This window comes from Muscardinus avellanarius (genome assembly GCF_963383645.1).
Source record: "Muscardinus avellanarius genome assembly, chromosome: 6".
NCBI classification, from domain to species: domain Eukaryota; kingdom Metazoa; phylum Chordata; class Mammalia; order Rodentia; family Gliridae; genus Muscardinus; species Muscardinus avellanarius.
Window position 1 is genome coordinate 61,781,056 of NC_137791.1, and position 19,613 is coordinate 61,800,668.

A 19,613-nucleotide genomic window follows, 5' to 3' on the forward strand; every position below is an offset into this window, starting at 1 on the left:
GCCTGCCAAGGGGTTAGGCCGGTGCTGGGGCCAGCGAGGCCAGCATCGGAGCCTGCCTTGAGGCAAGGCCGGCACTGGGGCCTCTGAGGCCGGGATCGGAGCCTGCCGAGGGGTTAGGCCGCTGCTGGGGCCAGTGAGGCCGGCATCAGAGCCTGCCGTGAGGCAAGCCCGGTACTGGGGCCTCCGAGGCCAGGATAAGAGCCTGCCGGGGGTTAGGCTGGTGCTGGGGCCAGCAAGGCCGGCATCGGAGCCTGCCTTGAGGCAAGGCCGGTACTGGGGCCTCGAGGCCAGGATAAGAGCCTGCCGAGGGGTTAGGCCGGTGCTGGGGCCAGTGAGGCCGGCATCGGAGCCTGCCTTGAGGCATGACCAGTGCTGGGGCCTCTGAGGCCGGGATCGGAGCCTGCCGAGGGGTTAGGCCAGTGCTGGGGCCAGCGAGGCCGGCATCGGAGCCTGCCTTGAGGCAAGGCCGGTACTGGGGCCTCTGAGGCCAGGATAAGAGCCTGCCGAGGGGTTAGGCCGGTGCTGGGGCCAGCAAGGCCGGCATCGGAGCCTGCCTTGAGGCAAGGCCGGTACTGGGGCCTCGAGGCCAGGATAAGAGCCTGCTGAGGGGTTAGGCCGGTGCTGGGGCCAGTGAGGCCGGCATCGGAGCCTGCCTTGAGGCATGACCAGTGCTGGGGCCTCCAAATCCAGGATCGGAGCCTGCCAAGGGGTTAGGCCGGAGCTGGGGCCAGCGAGGCCGGCATCGGAGCCTACCTTGAGGCAAGGCCGGTACTGGGGCCTCGAGGCCAGGATAAGAGCCTGCCGAGGGGTTAGGCCGGTGCTGGGGCCAGTGAGGCCGGCATCGGAGCCTGCCTTGAGGCAAGGCCGGTACTGGGGCCTCAAGGCCAGGATAAGAGCATGCCGAGGGGTTAGGCCGGTGCTGGGGCCAGCGAGGCCGGCATCGGAGCCTGCCGTGAGGCATGACTAGTGTTGGGGCCTCCGAGGCCGGGATCGGAGCCTGCCGAGGGGTTAGGCTGGTGCTGGGGCCAGTGAGGCCGGCATTGGAGCCTGCCTTGAGGCAAGGCTGGTACTGGGGCCTCTGAGGCCAGGATAAGAGCATGCCGAGGGGTTAGGCCGGTGCTGGGGCCAGCAAGGCCGGAATCGGAGCCTGCCTTGAGGCAAGGCCGGTACTGGGGCCTCCGAGGCCAGGATAAGAGCCTGTCGAGGGGTTAGGCCAGTGCTGGGGCCAGCGAGGCCGGCATCGGAGCCTGCTGTGAGGCATGACTAGTTTTGGGGCCTCCGAGGCTGGGATCGTAGCCTGCCGAGGGGTTAGGCTGGTGCTGGGGCCAGTGAGGCCGGCATCGGAGCCTGCCTTGAGGCAAGGCCGGTACTGGGGCCTCCAAATCCGTGATCGGAGCCTGCCAAGGGGTTAGGCCGGTGCTGGGGCCAGCGAGGCCGGCATCGGAGCTTGCCTTGAGGCAAGGCTGGTACTGGGGCCTCTGAGGCCAGGATAAGAGCCTGCCGAGGGGTTAGGCCAGTGCTGGGGCCAGCGAGGCTGGCATCGGAGCCTGCCTTGAGGCATGACCAGTGCTGGGGCCTCCGAGGCCGGGATCGGAGCCTGCCGAGGGGTTAGGCTGGTGCTGGGGCCAACGAGGCCGGCATAGGAGCCTGCCGTGAAGCAAGGCCGGTGCTGGGGCCTCCGAGGCCGGGATTGGAATCCTGCCAAGGGGTTAGACCGGTGCAGGGGCCAATGGCCAGCATCGGAGCCTGGCGTGAGGCAAGTTCACTCCTGCGGCCTCCAAGGTCGGGACCAAAGCTAGCTTAGGGGTTAGACCGGTTCAGGGGCCAGCGAGACCAGAACTGGGGCCTCCCATGAGGCAAGGCCGCTGCTTGAGCCAGCGAGGTCTGGATCAGTCCACTGAGTAGCCAGGCCACTACTGGGACCATCAAGAGTGGGATTGGTACTTGCAATGCAGCATGCACAGAGAAATATCGCAGAAAATATAAATCAGACTCTTCTCTTAATCAGCAATAACTAGGAGGAAAAGGGCAACAGGAAGAGGTTGAGCTATAGAAAGGGCCCTATAGTGAAGCAACTAATGTGACCAATCAGAGGGTATGTAATACTGGAGGACGGAGCCTCTTTAAAACGCAGGAGGTACATAAACAAATGTATCAAAGTAAATCACCAAAGAAGCGTGGGATGGAGGGAGGGGGAGGGAATGGGATGGGGGCCGGATGAGGGCTAATTGGATGGTGTGTGCTTGTATATCCTCTCAAGTCTTGTACTCCAATGTGATTGATATATGACTACAATGCACCAATTTAAAAAATAAATTAATTAAAAAAAATAGGGCTGGGGGTGCAGTTCCAAGGTTCCATACCAGTATCAAAAAAAAAAAAAAAAAAAAAAAAAACGGCTGTTCTCTCTGCTGAAAATGCCTTCCTTATTAAGATCTTCCTTATTCTTAATATCTTAACTCAGGAGTATTTTTTTTTGGGAGGGGGAATTTAACCCAGGGGCATTCTACCTCCAATCTACATACCCAGTCCTTATTTATTTTAACTCACTAGGTGCTGAGGGAGGAATCTCTTATTTTATGAAGTTTTTTTTTTTTTTTCTGATCTCCTTGGCTAAATTTAAACTTCTCATTATAAACCTTTAATATAATATTTTCCTATACATTGCAGCCATTGTCACAGCTACAGTTTTGCATTTCTTGTTGAAATTAATTAATACAGGTCTGTCTCTTTGGTTACACTCTGAGTCTGAGGAGGAACAGCATCTTTTCAACATAAAATCCTGAACCCTTAGCACAAAGGAAAGAACAAAGAAGCACTCTAAAATCATCGGGTTTTCATAGATTATTTTAACAAGCGAATATCTGCCTGAAAGCCTAAATATTACCTCTGACATTTGTAAAGGAAAATTGGAAATCATAATTTTTGATACACTTCCAATCAAAGCACAGTTTGTGAAATGATTTATTAGACAGTAGTGAAAGTTCTTGACCTCTCCAAATTTAGCATGTATTATTCATTCAGGTAAAACTAACCAAAAAGCTGATAGAACTTTCACCAATGCATTTTAAGTATGTACCCTACAAGAATAAAGGAGGTTAGATTTGCCATTCTTTAAATATAAGACTTTTGGACTAAACAATAGCATCTGTGCCCTTTCATAAGAAGCTCCATGAACCTTCATCATGTCAGCACAATGAGGCACTATGAGAAGCCCAGAGCTTCAAGTGAATGCCACCATGGTTAGTTACTGCTTCATTTCCACAAACTCAGTCCACAAATCAAAACTCTCAGCAAGCTTAGATTTCTCAATGTAAAATAAAATTTAAATATGGGACGAGACAAAGAAGTAATAGGATAATTTATTTTTCTTTTCCCTCTATATTTCTAACTTGACAATAGCCATAAAAGCTCTTCAATTCAGACATTGAGTTATGTGATGTATAGAGTGCTTGCCTTTCAACAAACATATGTCTAATAAAGCACAAAATATAACCCCCAAACAATCAGGGATATTATTTTTATGCTCCTCAAAGTTTGAATTTTATGTACATTTTATGAAGTGCTCAGAACTTGCTGGAGAAATGTCATGGTTTGAGTAACCTGTTGAGTTTGGCTGGCTATTTGATTATGCTTTTAATACTAAGATTTTTTTAGCCGTGCGTGGTGGCGCACGCTTGTAATCCCCACGCTTGGGAGGCAGAGACAGGAGGATTGCGCAGGTTCGAAGCCAGCCGCATGCGCTGACTTAGGAGACCCTCTTTCCAAATAAAAATGTAAAGATAGGTTTGGGAGTGTAGCCCGGAGGTAGAAGGGCTTCCAGAAACCCCAGTACCACAAAAAAACTAAGATTTTTAATAAATTGATAAAATCTTATACCTGAAGTTTTGACCCAAGCAATTTTTTCTATCCTTGTAGAAAAAATAAATTGAAAATGGTTTGTTTTTGTGGATTAGGTAGATTTTTCTATTTTCTTAGCAAATTTATCCTTTCCATAATATTCTGAGCTATATATCAGATGACTGACAAGTGAAGTAAAATCCACACTGTTATTTCTTAAATTAAAATGAGTTTTGAATGTTTCAACAAGAAAGAAAATTTGACTCTCTCCAACTCTACTGCTCAAAATGCATTTTCCTAGTTAAAACATTTAGTTTTCACTATCCTTTGTTATGCTAAAATGTATATTTTACACCTAATAGAAATTCCTGACCCTCAATTTTTCCTGGTTTATATGATATATATATATATATATATGTATATATATATGTGTGTGTGTGTATACCTCACATTAGATAAACAGTATATTTTGCACTTATAACTGGTTTAACTTTTAACTTTTTTAAACACATGTTTACTCTTCATCTAAATTATAACATCATCAGAAAATATCTCCTAAATATTTTTGTTATATATATTATATATATTTTATATATGTTGAGATCCCTATATGAAGAAAATAATTCCAGTTCTTTTTAGCTAGGAAATAATTCTGTACTGAATTAAAATAAAATATTACCTTTCTTATATAGTACCTTAACTAACAGCATTCAAATATCTCGCTATTACAGCAATGAACTATTTTGTTTCTAATATTTTTCTTATGGAAAATTAAAAATACCTGAAACTGATATTATATAGGACCCTAGTAACCCCATCTTTAAAAATGTGATGTGGTTACTTATCTAATTTAAGATTCTTATAAAAGAATGACAAACTTTATAGTCTTGCTTCTGTATTATGTTTGAGGAATTGCATTATGAGGTAAAAATAACTCCCACATTTAAAAAAAGATTGTTGTTGCCGGGCGTGGTGGCGCACGCTTGTAATCCCCAGGCTTGGGAGGCAGAGACAGGAGGATCGAGGATTGTGCAAGATCAAAGCCAGCTGTTCTGGCTTAAGAGACCCCGTTTCCAAAAAAAAAAAAAATAGGTCTGGGAGTGTGGCCCGGAGGTAGAAGTGCTTCCAAAAACCCCAGTACCACCAAAAAAAAAAAAATCATTGTTAAGAACATTTTAAAAGCCTTACCCAAATCTTCCTAATCAAGTAACACTGACCTTTAATTTTCAATAGCAACCAAATCAAATAAAATGAAATAAAATTAAGTAGGTGAAAAAAGAAAAAAGCATTTAAAATAAGAAATAAAGGTATATATCTTATATAACTTTAAAATGATTTCTACATTTACTAGTGCATTATAATTATGTATCATAGTGAAGCTCAAAGGGATAAAAACATACACGCACATAGCACTGAAGACTTTTGATATCTGTAACTTCAATATAATAAATGATTCTAATTTTTAAAATAAATGGTGAAAAATTATTACCTGTATTTAACATACATTTTTATTTCCAACATATATCTTTGCCCTCTTTTCATCATCACTAATTATTTCAAGTGTGGAATACCTTTCTCCTCCAGCCTTATCAAGGAATCATTCTAGCCAATGACATCATCAAATACAATGGGATGTAGTAATTGCTTCAGTAAGATCATTTAAACAACCTAAGCTAGTCAAAGTTAATGACACTCAGAACTAGAGTTTTGTTGTTCTTTTAATTTAAGAGAAAAACATCTCTTTTTTTCAGTGTTAACATTTTAGTGCATTTAATTTCAATTTATACCTATATAATTAGGAGGTTATATAATTATGCAATATAATTGGAGTAATAGTTTTATTACATGTCATGGACATTTCCAATGTGTTTTTATGATACCAAAAACAGAAATAAAAAGAAAAAAACAGATATATAACTTTTTCTATCTTCTACTGCTATTCATACAAATAAAAACCTGAATTTTCAAAAGATTACTGAAGTTATGTTCACATAATAGAATGTTTATGTAGCATGAAAGCCATCTCTTTACGCTGGATTTGTTAAAAGGTGAACATCTTAGTTGCTGCTAAAGTAAATTACATCATCATTTGTGGAACTTACTGAAAAACAGTAAAGCAAGCAAAGCAAAGAGATGCAGATGGACAGAATGACCCTCGAGGACACTGTTTGAGTATCAAACCTAACTATAACTTGAAATTTCCTCTATTAGAGCATTTTAATTTTACAAAACAATGGGTTTCATTGTAGCATATTGGTAAATACATATAACATACCTTGATTGTATCTACCCACCATTCTACTCCTATACTTTTAATTATAGAAGCCAATAGCCATACTTTGATTTATTTTTCTGAATCCAGTTTGCTTTGGAGTGTTTCTCATTGGCAAGCAAGAATTCTAGTTAATATTGAGTTGATCATTTTGAATGTATGTGTTTTATTTATAGTTACACCTATCATTTAATTCTCAAAAGAATAGTGTGTTGCATGGATGGCACATGTGATCTCCATTTGATAGGTAACTTGATTAAGATCTATGCTTTCTTGATCAGCTTACATGGTAACAATATAAAGGGGATATTAGTCAAGTAAAATTATTAACACATGTAAGAAATAAGGAGGGTAATGATTTAAGATTTTAGGAAAAATGATGGTAGTTTTTCACAATTATGAGGATCAGAAAGAATTAAGATTTTAAGGGGGCTAGTGGTGATCATTAGTTTGGTTTTACACTTAGTATGAGAGCAGGGTAAGATACCTCATTGGCAAGTCTGGTCAATATATTTAAATATTAAGACTTGTATTTAGAAAAACCTTCAGGATGTATATCTAAAGTCCTCTGCAATGCTGATAGTTGATAATGTGACAGGAGCCACAGAACTACACCATATGGATCATTAGAGTTCAGGTCCTTTACTAATATCCCTTCACATATGCCTTACAGTAAAGGTAAGCATATAATTCCAATTAAGAGATGGGAAAATCAAAGCAGGAGGAGCTTAGATAAATATAAGTGATTCCTACCTAATGTATAGCAAAATCGAGATCTTAACCAAGGTTTCAAAGACTCAAAAAAGCAAGAGCTAGCCGGGCCTGGTGGTGCATGCTTGTAATCCCCACGCTTGGGAGGCGGTGACAGGAGGATCCTGCAGGTTCGAAGCCAGCTGCACTGGCTTAAGAGACCCTGTTTCCACATTTAAAAAAAAGTATAAAATAGGTCTGGAAGTGTAGCCCGTGGGAATGTAGCCCGGAGGTAGAAGGGTTTCCAGGAACCCCATTAACACCAAAAAAAAAAAAAAGAGCTAATAAGAATTATATGAATTAGTACTTCTCTTTAGGAAGAATGTTTAAGTGATAATGTAAATTTCAGGAATACAGAGAAGTCTCAAGACTGAACTATGTTAAGAAAAGGAAAAGAACAGTAGATGTTATCTATTATAATACCTATCTCAGAGTAAGAATGACTTTTTAAGTAGAAAAACTGGTGAAAAAAAAAGACATGTAAACAACACCATTCACCACTTTGATCAGAGTCCTTGAAAAGTAGAAGAATTTAAGATCCAAGTTACAACATTACAGGGTAACTTTTGTAAACTCATAAACATATTGCAGGAAAATACATTTGAGCATTCTAATATAATTTACTTGGCAAATACGAGATGTAATTTTCTTCCTATTAGACAAAAAATGGCTATTGGGACCTAAAAATTAGACTATATTAAAATCAGTTAAATTGTTTTCACTTTTAGGTTGTGTTAAAACTGAATTACAATAATTACTTTCTGAATTGGTTAGTATTTCTTTCCTCTATAATGAGAATATTAATATTGAATATCTTCAAGCAATCAAATATATACATTGCTCCATTTGGATTCAATATTGCTGAGAGTAACATTAAGAGATTTTTCTAATTGATTTCACAAAGAGTTTCAAACATGATAATGTTCTAGGAAATTCTGTCTTTAGTAGTTTATTATCCAGCTGAAAGACATGCAAGAAGCAAAAAGTGTGATCTAATAGAGAAAATAGATGCAATAGGGTATCTCCCACCTTGCTCAGAAGCAGCTGAGACAAAATCAGGGCAGCCATGCACATCACAATCTGCAATATGATGTTTTGAAGCATAAAGTGTACTATTTTCCCTGGAAAGTCAGCAGTAGTTCTTTTTTTTAAATTTATTTAATTTTAACTAGAAATAATCCAAGTCTATTTAGTATTTCATATCCATGTATATTATATTTGTTGCCATGAATTTAATTAGCTTTGGACATTATAAAATAGTAAGCTGTCATTTACTTAATATAAGATCAAATTTAAATTTAAATTTAAATAAAAGCTTGACTGTTTAAGTGACAAAAGTATACAATATATGTATGTATATATATTTGCCACTGAAATTTTTTTGTTCAGATGCATTTACTTATTAAAATGCATGTATATACCATAATTTTGTAGCTTTGTGAATTTTTTACATAATGACACACCCCTTGCAACCAGCACCTAGATCAAGAAATACAACATTGCCAGCAGCTCAGAATCTCTCTTTTCATTCCTTCTAGTCAATACCCTTCATCTTCTAAGATATTATATATTTAAACAGTGTAAAAATATAGTTGGTGATAATTTACTAAAATAATTAAAAGTAGTAGCTAATTTTTTTATAAAAATGTAAGTCAACTTTAGGATAAAAAGTTTATGTTGAAAATGGATTCCATTTTAGAACATTGAAGCCTATACCTAAAAAATAGATAATCCAAGAACAGTGTGTCCACAATCACAGTGTCAAGGAAGTAAACTGTTTTTAGCCTACTTACCTGTGTCTCTAAGGTAAGGTAGCACAATAAAACTTACACAACATGTGGTTCAAACATATAAAGTGAGGAGGTGGCACTTATATAATGAGATAATATAGGGTAGAATGATCTAAAAAATGTATAAAATTAATCTGTATTCCAGCCCTACAATAATATTAACACATCCCTTCTAAATCACAGTGTCTGAGCAAGGTTATTCTGACCACTTATTTAATTGATTTAAGAAAACCTAAAAAATTAAGAAAACCACTTACAGTGTAGAAGGCTCAGGACATTTTAGCTCTTCTCTTTTCTTCATTTCTACCGTTGGTTCCATCGGGTTGAGGACTACAGCAGCACAGGAGACTACAGAGTGGTATGAATCCTCCCGGCAAACTGGTTTATTAAAAAAAATTAATTGTAAATGTCAAAATTATTTATCGACTTTTCTCATCTGCCCTTTCCCCCTTTTCTATTTTCAGGGAACTAAATGAGGTATTTCAACTAAAACATTAATTATCATTAAATTATCCTTAATTATCATCTTCCATGCTGTCTTTCCACTCACTAGCTATATGACCTTGGGTGTCATTTCTTTTGCTTTTTTTTAAGCCCACAAAGGGAAGGGTATTGCCAATACTTTAGAGTACTTTATTTTTTATAAACAGTTTGTCATTGAAGAATAAAAAGTACAAAAACCATGCATGTATAGTTAAACGAATCTTCCTAAGAACCAGCTGGTTAAATAATCATCAAGATTATTAACTACTACATTGCCAGCATCTTAAATCTCCCAACGCCTCTTCCAAATCATTACTGTAGATCCAAATGTACCAAATATTATCATTTATATTACCTTGGAGTAGCTTTCCATATTTCTGACCTTTATATAAATGGGATGATACTTGGGGTGTATTCTTAAATAGGTAACTTATTTTATTCAACGTGTGTTTGTAATATTCATCCACATATAGTAGCAGTGATTCATCATTCTTAAGAAAGTGTACCTTCCATTGGATAAATATGCCACCATTATTTATGTATTTTATTGGTAAAAGACATTGGATACTTCAAGTTTGGGAGTGTTTCAAATATCTGTAAACATTCCTTGCCTGTTTGGTTGGTACACAAATATATTAATATTGAAAAACACCTATAATCTTTAATCATACCTAGGGTATGCTTACATGCTTTGTGTTCCGCTCTAGAAGATAATCACTAAACTGTTTTCTGTGCTGTCTTGCACAAACTTGCTTCCCAATAATAGTTTTAGTTGTTCCACACTCACAAGACTTAGTTTTTTTTCTTGTCAAATTTTTACATTGTGTGAGTTTTATATTACTGCATAAGAAATTCACACAAAATAAGCAGAATTACAACAATACACATTTTAATATTGCAAAGACCTGTAGGTCAGAAATTTGGGAAGGTCCACTTTTTAAATTTTTTTCTGGGTAGGGTCTAGCAAGGTCAAAGCATGGTCTATACTCAGCTGCTATCTAAAATCTAAATTCTCTATAGGACAAAACCACTTTCAGGCTCACTTCATTTGTTAGCAGAATACATTTCCATCCTATAGTAGGCCTCATCTTTATTTGTCTGTCTGTTGGGCAATTTTGTGTCATTTATCAGTTTATCAACCTGCCTACCAGAACAATTTCCTTAAATTTACAGTGGCATCACATTATAACTTTATATATTTTTGAAAACTAATGAAATTAAATATATCTGTACATTCAGCCCTCATTTTAAATGGTTCTAATATGTAAATTTCTGTTAAATTATTTAGTTAAATAACACCATTTACCCCTAAAATGCTTCAAATTTCAGCTAGCATGTTGATTCGACTGTGAATAATTATATAAAGAAGAATCTTCTTGCTGGGCGTGGTGGTGCATGCTTGTAATCCCAGCATTCGGGAGGTAGAGACTGGAGGATCACGGTTTGTCAACAGCCTCAGCTATTTAGCGAGGCCCTTTGCAACTCATTGAGACCCTGTTTAAAAAGAAATAAAAAGGAGCCAGGTGTGGTGAAGCACGCTTGTAATCCAAGCATTTGGGAGGCTGAGACTGGAGGATCGTGGTTTGCAGACAACCTCAGCTACTTAGGCCCTCCGTAACTCAGTGAGACCCTGTTTCAAAATAAAAACTGGGCATGGTGGTGCATGCTTGTAATCCCAGTGCTTGAGAGGCTGAGACAGGAGGATCGCACTGGTTCGAAGCCAGCCTCAGCTACTGAGTGAGGCTCTCAGAAACTTAGTGAGACTTTGTTTCCCAAAAAAGTATAAAATAGGTCTGGGAGTACAGCCTGGAGGTAGAAAACCTCTGGGTTCCACCCCCGGTACTACCAAAAACAACAAAAAACCCAAACAAACAAAAAAACAAAATAAAGAGTAAAAAATTGGGCAGGGGATGTAGCTCGGAGGTTGAATGCCTCTGGGTTCCATCCCCAGACCCGCAAAAAATAAATAAATAAATAAATAAATAAATAGATAGATAGATAGGCTTAAAAAAGAGGGAGTATAGCCCAAGGACCATGGGTTCCATTTCCTGTACCACATTTAAAAAGAAATCTTATCTATTAGCTCTTCAGTCTACAAATCACTGTGTAAATATAAGATGTAGGACATGATCAGTGACAAACGCATTGCCCCTTTTCTTTCTTTTTTTTTTTTTTTTTGCTGGTCTGGGAGTGTAGCCCGGAGGTAGCAGGGCTTCCAGGAACCCCAGTACCACAAAAGTGTTATTATTTATATAAGAACTATATAAAATATAAAATATTATATATAAAGTAATATATATGTTAAAATAAAATCATTCAAACAAAGGAGGTAAATAGAAGTGTGGCATATTGGCATCAGCTTCAAAATAATGGAACTTGTCAAAATTTTTTTCAGGAAAACTATTTTTCTCATAACAGGTCAAATTTTGTTTCAGTTTCTAAATGCCACACCTATACTAAAAAAGAATGCTTTTGCAGAGGTACAGTAAGAGACTAACATCTTTGATTACACTAACACTGTTAATGTGATGATACTTATTTCAGTAAACTCCCCTCAGTGAATGTAGTTAATGCTACCGAAGGCTTCTAGCCCTTCATCTAAGTGACTGAATCATAGAAGCATGTTAAGACATACATAACCAAATTGTAGGAACTCTGGTTTGAGGAAAGGATCACTTTTTTACTTTCCAAGTTACATTAAACTAAATGAAATCCTGTCATGGGCCAGCTAAGGTTGCAGGAGAGGTTTTGATAATGAGATCCCCAGCAACAAGAACCCATACAGAGTTGCTATCTGGAGGATGCAAAACAGAAACTTATTCACTGACCCATTCCTTATCTGGTATTCCATGTAAAATGGTGCACAGAGCTGGACATGGTGGTTCTACCTATAATCCTACTACTTGGTTCAAGGACAGCCTCAGCAAGATGTGAGACTCTCATCAATCTAGTGTGACTTTGTTTCAAAATAAAAAAATGAAATAGGGCTGGAGATGTAGCTCTGAGGTAGAGAGCCCCTGAGTTCAATCCCTAGAGATTGAAAAAGAAGGTTCACATTCACTCACGGTGATAACAAAGAACACATGTTACACTTTGGTAATTATGTACACGTTTGTGGCTGTGCAGGGTTATGTCTTCACCACCAGCTTGTAATTCATCTGGGCCTCCACAGTCTCTATAGGAACCGAACTCTCAAACTATCAAAAGCCGGGGTTGGTGGCACACGCTTGTAATCCCCGTGCTTGGGAGGCGGAGACAGGAGGATCACGCAGGTTCGAAGCCAGCCTCGCTGGCTTAAGAGACCCTGTTTCCAAATTTAAAAAATATAAAAGAAAGGTCTCTGGGAGCATAGCCCAGAAGTAGAAGTGTTTCTAGGAACCCCAATACCACAAACACAAAAAAAACTATCAAAAACTTCCATATGGAAAAAAAGTAGAATAAAATTAACAGAAATCCTAATATCTCTTAATTTTTCCATTATTTAACTGTATTTATTAAGATAATCTTGATAATGTATGGAAAATTTGATTCACTTCTAAATTTTAAAAATTTGAATTTATGGAACAGTAGCAATTACTGTATAATATAACTTACAAAACACGAGCCAGTGTCAAGGCACTGCATATTCAAGCAGGTCTGCAGCATCCGTGGGTTAAAAAAAAAATGATACATTTTTCACTACTACTTCAAACCATAAAGGCAAATAATGATTTGAGACAACAACCTACAAATTTATATGCTAAATTTGCTCTTCTATGTAAAGAAATTGTGTTGTAAATGTTTTGCATGAAGTGCACAAAATTCTACCACAGGCCTCTGCTACTAGAGAATGTCACAGAAAGGCTGGCTGAAAAATTAAAGTGCACATTTTTTTCTAGACATATGGGGCTTTGTTGAAAAGACTGGGGTCAGTAATCAGAACATATGAGAAGGTCACATGCAGAATTGTTGGAACTGCACCTAGAGAATGTCAGTCTTCAACAGCCATCATCAGTTAATACAAAAACAAACAAAAAACACACAAAAAAACGCTCAGACCTGAGAATATTGCATTTATTTATACAAAGAAGTGGTTAAAACTGAGGGAAAATATTTGATAGTCACAAGAATCACTTATCCTCATAGTTGATCCTAAGCATTTGTCTCGTTTTTTCTAGGTTGTTATAAGTATATGAACACCAAAAATGATCAGACCTCCTAGAGACCACTCTTTCAGAAATCTGCAAATTTTAGGGCAGGGTAAAAATCATTCCTGGGTGTAAAGTCAAGTAGCCTGACTTAGTCATGTGACCTTTTATTACGCCACAAAGACTAAGCTATTACTTGGAATGACTCTCCATTACTGTTGTATTTTTCAAAATGCTTCTTGCAACTTGTAATAAATAGAGATGCAAAACTTAAACGATGAAGTTTTACTCTCTTTTTCCACTTTGCTATATCAAAGTCAGTTTTTAAAAAACTACCAAAGTGTCTTTCTTTGCTTTTTTAATTTACAAAATAAACTTTAAAGCAGTAAGAAAATAATGTACTTTTATTTTAATAAATTTGACAAAAATGCCATAAATTTAATCAGGACAAGTATCTTTTACTTTCATACAAAATTAAATTATTCAAATTACAAAAGGTTTCTAGAGAACAGTTGACTTGTAAGTCCTTCTTCCTTCCTTCCTTTCTCCTTCCTTCTTCTTTTTTTTTTTTTTCCCCTTTTTCATGGGGCTGGGGATTGAACTCAGAAGCACTCTACCTCTGAGCCATGACTCCACCTCCCTTTTTATAAATTTAGAAACAAGATCTTGCTAAGTTGCTGAGGTTGGTCTCAAACCTGCGATCTTCTCCACTCAACCTCCTAAATACTAGAATTATAGGTGTATGCGATCACAGCCAGCCACTAGATACTTGTTTTATGTTTTATTAATTTGTTTGTGCTTGATAATTTAAAGCCACCACTCCAAATCACCTATTTAGTTGACTATTAATGAGTAGATTTGAGCCTTAAAAGAAAATAACTTGCTTTTCACTTGCTCACTTTCCATGTTCTTTTCAAAATATACAACAGCCATGCATTTACCATTTAGCAATACACTGATAAAACTGAATCTAGCAAAAGAGGTTCCTTTATTTTAGCAACCACTGAAGAAACATTAGATGGCAGTCACAGTTATATATTAGCTATGCATTCAAAGTTACTGTACGGTTTTTCTACTCCTCAGAGAAATCCTATAGCACTAGATGCTCTTATTATTCTCTTTGCCCACTGTTTAAGGTCACACAGCTTGGAAAGAACAAGCCTGGAATTAATCAGTTTGCCCCTAGTCCCCAAGCATTCTGAAGTAACGGGATAAAGTGAATTGCTTTATCTTTTTAAATTATGTTTCCATTCAACAGTATCTTTACATCTGAATCTTTACCCTATAAGGACTGTGGCAACACTAAGTAATTTGCCTCAGAATATAATATAGCTTTGCCTCACTGCACAAATGCTGGAGTGCCAAGCTCCTCCTTCCAAATGACTTATAATTGTTTTCTTATCGTTCCACTTTCAAATACACCTGGATGCAAGTCTCTGAATGAAACCTGACATGCTAAGCTTCGGAAAGAGAGATATTCTATTTAGGGAAATACGTATCTTTAAACCTACTCTTAATTAGTCGCTGTTCTTTTTCTTACCCAGCACTACTTGAGGTACTTAAGGTCATAAATATAAATGCAACAATACACTGTTTTGTGGAATGTATATCTTCCGGATCAATTGACAATTTGTCCCTATGGGGCAAATTCTTCAAATGATTCTTCAACAGGACAATCTGTTTCTGGCTTGCAGATCAAATTCCTAGAGACAGAAATATTAGTTCCTCATATTATAGATACTGCCCATTAGCAGCTGGTGGTCATTTGGAATCTGTTGCCAATTATTCTGTGCAAATGTACTGCCTATTTGCAATGCATCTTTCTGCCTGTTTCTACCATTCATTCTGATTCACAGGCTGCATATAATGACATGAGCCTCTCTTCGGTTTCAAACATGCTCTAGTTAATAATAATAATACTAATTTTCATCTTGGGTTACTTCTTAGTATGCATGCCAAAAACACCAAGCCCTATAGAGACAAATGTGAAAGAATCTGTAAGAACATAAAAGTAGTTCACCACACTATGTTAAGCTCACATTGGGCTGAATATATGTAGCACTTAAAATTTGAAAATGCTTTCAGTTCCCTTTTAGCGTATATGACAGAACAATTTCCTGTTAACTAATAAAATATTTTGACTTGATTTTAGTATATTTTAGTACAAATATCAAGAGACAAGTTTTTCGATTGAACTCATATTCTATTGGAATAGATTCTCAAACCAAATTTACCTTTCACTGAGATTGCCTTCATCTGTATCTTATGAATTATATCTTTATCTAGGATTGCTGTGATGATTTAAGAATTAATGCATGTAAAGTGCTTAGTATAATGTCAGAGAAATCGAGCTTTTAAAATGTTAGCAAATGTTATTTATAACCACTTTTGATGGTTTTTGATATATTAACTTGTCTAGGCTGCAGACTTCAATTATTTAAATACTAATCTAGGTGATGCTGTGAAAGTATTTTTATATATGGGTAAATTCCATATTTGATTCTCTTTAGATAAGTAGACTATTGGGAGCCTGGATCAATCAGTTGAAAAAGGTTACGAGTAGAGTGAATGATTCCTGATGAATATAAAAATTCCCACCCATATGAAAAGTTCCAGCCCCTGATATGGTCAGCTCTGCAAATCTGGGGTGGCCTAGCCCGTCTCCATTATCACACAAGACAATCCTCTGCTTACAGTGTGTGCGAGGATAAGCCAGGAGGATCAACCCTGAGATAGAATATTCCTGGAATCAATCCCCAGACCCACAAAAGCAAAACAAAACAAAGCAAAAAACAAACAAAAAACTCCACCAAAACAAAGGCCTCTTATATTTCCTACTGGTTCTGTTTCTTTGTTTGATAAACACACCAGTCAATATGACATTTTGTTATTAAACACTCATTTTAGTAAGCTTTTAAAAATTCCCTTTGAATTCACATTTTTAATTCTGAAGATCTTAAAGAAATAGTCTCTGTTCAGAATTGAAAGGAGAATATAAAAATGAGCAGATAAGATACAAGTCATTGCATCGTGATTATAAATAACATACATTGAGCAAAAGCAGGCACACATATTCATTCCATTGTAACCTTCACTGAGCCAAATCATATCCAAGCAGTGCAATACTGGACCAATGGAGGTAAGAGAGGAAATATTTTTCTTGCAATAAATTAAAGTGTACTGGAGGGTGATAGCCTACAGTAAAGACAGTCCTAGAAGTCAGTCAGGTTAGTAATCAACAGGATTAGAAAAGTAGGCTGCTAACCGGGCATGGTGGCTCATGCTTGTAATCCCAGCCTTTGGGAGACTGAGGCAGGAGGATCGAGGTTTGTGGGCAAATACAGCAACTACTTAGTGAGTCCCTTTGCGATTCAGTGAGAGCTTGTGCCAAAATAAAGAATAAAAGCAGGGCTGGAGTGTAGCTCAGAGGTAGAATGTCCATGGGTTCAATATCCAGTACTGCAAAAAAAAAAAAAAATATATATATATATATATATATATATATATATATATATATATATATATATATATGTAGGCTGCTTTGTCTTGTTCATTCAGACTGTGCACAAGAGGCACAGAGAGGACCCTGGTAGTATTTGTAATATGAATGAAAGACTAAAAAAATAATGAAGCCAGGTATGTGGGAACACATGCTAGCCAAAAAAAGGAGATTGGGAGGTGGAGACAGGAGGATTGCGCTGGTTCCGAGCCAGCCTCGCTGGCTTAGGAGACCCTGTTTCAAAAAAAAAAATATATATATATATATAGGGTCTGGGAGTGTAGCCCAGGATTAAGGGCTTCCAGGAACCCCAGTACCTCCAAAAAAAAAAGGAGATGGAAGAAAATGTTATACACCTTAAACATGCAAATAATTCATTGTGGTTGGGGCTTAGACAAGACATATGAAGTTGAGAAAGGAGCATCTGGAGATAAAAATTATTGCCAATACCTTAAAGATCTTAGAAATTTTGAAGCAGTATTACTTGGTCCTGAGTTAATAGGGATCTCTGTAGATACGTAAATAAAGAAGCAACATGATCAGCTTTGATATTTTCATGGATTGCCTGGGCAATGCTTAAGGACAGGAACGAGATCATTTGAGATGACTCACAACACAATGAAATCGAAGAACTGCGGAAAGGTGAGGGATTTCCATCCCTGGAAATCTTTAAGGAAAGGAAAAAGAAAGTCGGGTGCAGAGTCACGATCTACATTCATGTGTGTCCTTACTAAGAAGAAATACAATGCTCAGTATATCACAGAAACAAGAACTGGAGTGAAAGTACAAACGGATAGGGAAGAATTTGCAAAAGAAGGAAGCAAAGTTTTTCAAACTAATTAGGAGCAATTTTAATTTTAAAATTATCTATACAACCTTGTTGTTTAAAGATAAAAATCTAGAGACTTTTTTTTTTAATGGGAAGGAATTATATTAGGATGTTAATATGCTGAGATATACACTTATTTTAGCCAGGCGTGGTGCCGCACGCTTGCAATCCCCGCACTTGGGAGGCGGAGGCAGGAGGATCACGCAGTTTCGAAGCCAGCCGCATTGGCTTAAGAGACGCTGTTTCCAAATTAACAAAAACAAAAAGCATAAAATAGGTCTGGGAGTGTATCCTGGAGGTAGAAGGGTTTCCAGGAACCCCAGTACCACCAAAAAAAAAAAAAACTTATTTTATATTTTAGAGAAAAATATAGAAAGGACATGAAAATAATTATATCCTGGGAAATGGAAAAATTATAAAATGTAAAAGTAAAAATTAAATTTAGGCAGGCTTATCTCATAAAAGCAAAATTTGGGACTTTTGATGCTGTGCATCAACATCAGTAGAACCCTTTCACTTTATGATGTGTGGATAGTTATCAGATTTATTATAAAATTTGTTTTTTTGAAACTGCATGTTGCTAATCAACTTAATATCATTTTTCTCTTTGTCTCCACTTCTGAATGGTTCCTTCCATAAATATTTCATTGTATAAAATTTACTAGCATAAATTTTAAAATTCCAGTGCATAAAAATAGAAAATAGTATGAATTCTCTTTGTAAGGTAAACATTATTATTATTATTATTATTATTATTATTAATTATTATTTGCAGTACTGGGGATTTATCCCAGGGGCATTCAACCTCTGAGTTATACCCCCCCCAGCCCTATTCTTTAATTCTTTATTTTGAAGCAGGGTCTCACTAAGTTATGAAGGGCCTTACTAGTAGCTGAGGCTGGCCAGGATTCTGCAATCCTCCTGTCTCAGCTTCTCAAGTAATGGTATTACAAGCATGTGCCACCATGCCTGGTTATATTTTGTTATTATAAATTAAACATTTTAGTATATTTGGGACAGCAAAAATGTATCCTTATAACTTGAAATACAAACTGATATAGCCAATGGCTTTCTAAAATATCCCATGGGATTTGTTAATTATGTGTTAACTATATTGATATATTAAAAATGTTAAACTAATACCTGATGGTTATTATGGGTAAAATGTACATGCCCCAACATTCATATATTAAAATATTAGCTTCCAGTACCTCAGAAATTGACTATATTTGAAGACAGGCAATTTAAAGAAGTAATTTAAATTCAAGTAAAGTTACTAGGGTCAGTTCTAAACCAATGTAACCACTGTCCTTAAAAGGAGACACTAGGACACTGACATATCAGAAAAACCTGTGAAACACAGAGACAAACCATGTCCACCCAGGAAAAGCCATCCCTGCCTAGTCCTTCAAGGTCTAGCTCCAGAACTGTAAGAAAATGAATCTCTGCTGTTTATGTCACCTCACCTATGCTGTTTTGTTATGGCAGCCATACAAACTAACAGAATGACTAGTTTTAGGCAGAAGGCTAAAATCTTACTAATATTTTACTTATTATTGGTATTAGTAATTAAATAAAAAGATAACCAAGTTTAGGTCCTAATTCCAACCTAATGACTGAGGTTATACTCCTCCTTATTGCTACCATCTCCCATTCTAAATATTCCTGCCAAATGTCTATTCTGGACATTCAGCTCTGTCTGGCTTCAATAATTTGAGTAATAATATAAACATTAAAATACACATGTGTAAATACATATGCGCATAGGCACACAGCACATATACACACTCACAGTCAGTTCACCAAGAGAAAAAAAAAGTCTGATAATAAATGTGCTGACTTTCCTGTTTAAGTTTCTAATTTCAAATTTAGAAAGAGCCCTGGAGCTATCCTTGGAGCAATTTTGCTACAGCAAGTAGAGACAAATAAGTGTCTGCTCTATGACTCAAAATAATATTTTCTGAATTTTCCAATCATAAGATGAAATCATAGTTGTATCATTCTGGGAAAACATTCATGACAA

The 19,613-nt window shown here is 37.5% G+C and overlaps 1 protein-coding gene across 1 annotated transcript in view; it reads right to left on the reverse strand.

Moving 5' to 3' along the window:
• CCSER1 (coiled-coil serine rich protein 1) overlaps positions 1 to 19,613 on the reverse strand; it is a gene marked incomplete at both ends in the record, with an annotated part of 1,182,092 nt that overhangs the window by 1,055,593 nt on the left and 106,886 nt on the right. The window contains one exon of the mRNA XM_080697948.1: positions 8,910 to 9,030. Coding sequence (XP_080554074.1) covers positions 8,910 to 9,030 — 121 coding nt within the window. The remainder of the gene's footprint in view (positions 1 to 8,909; positions 9,031 to 19,613) is intronic.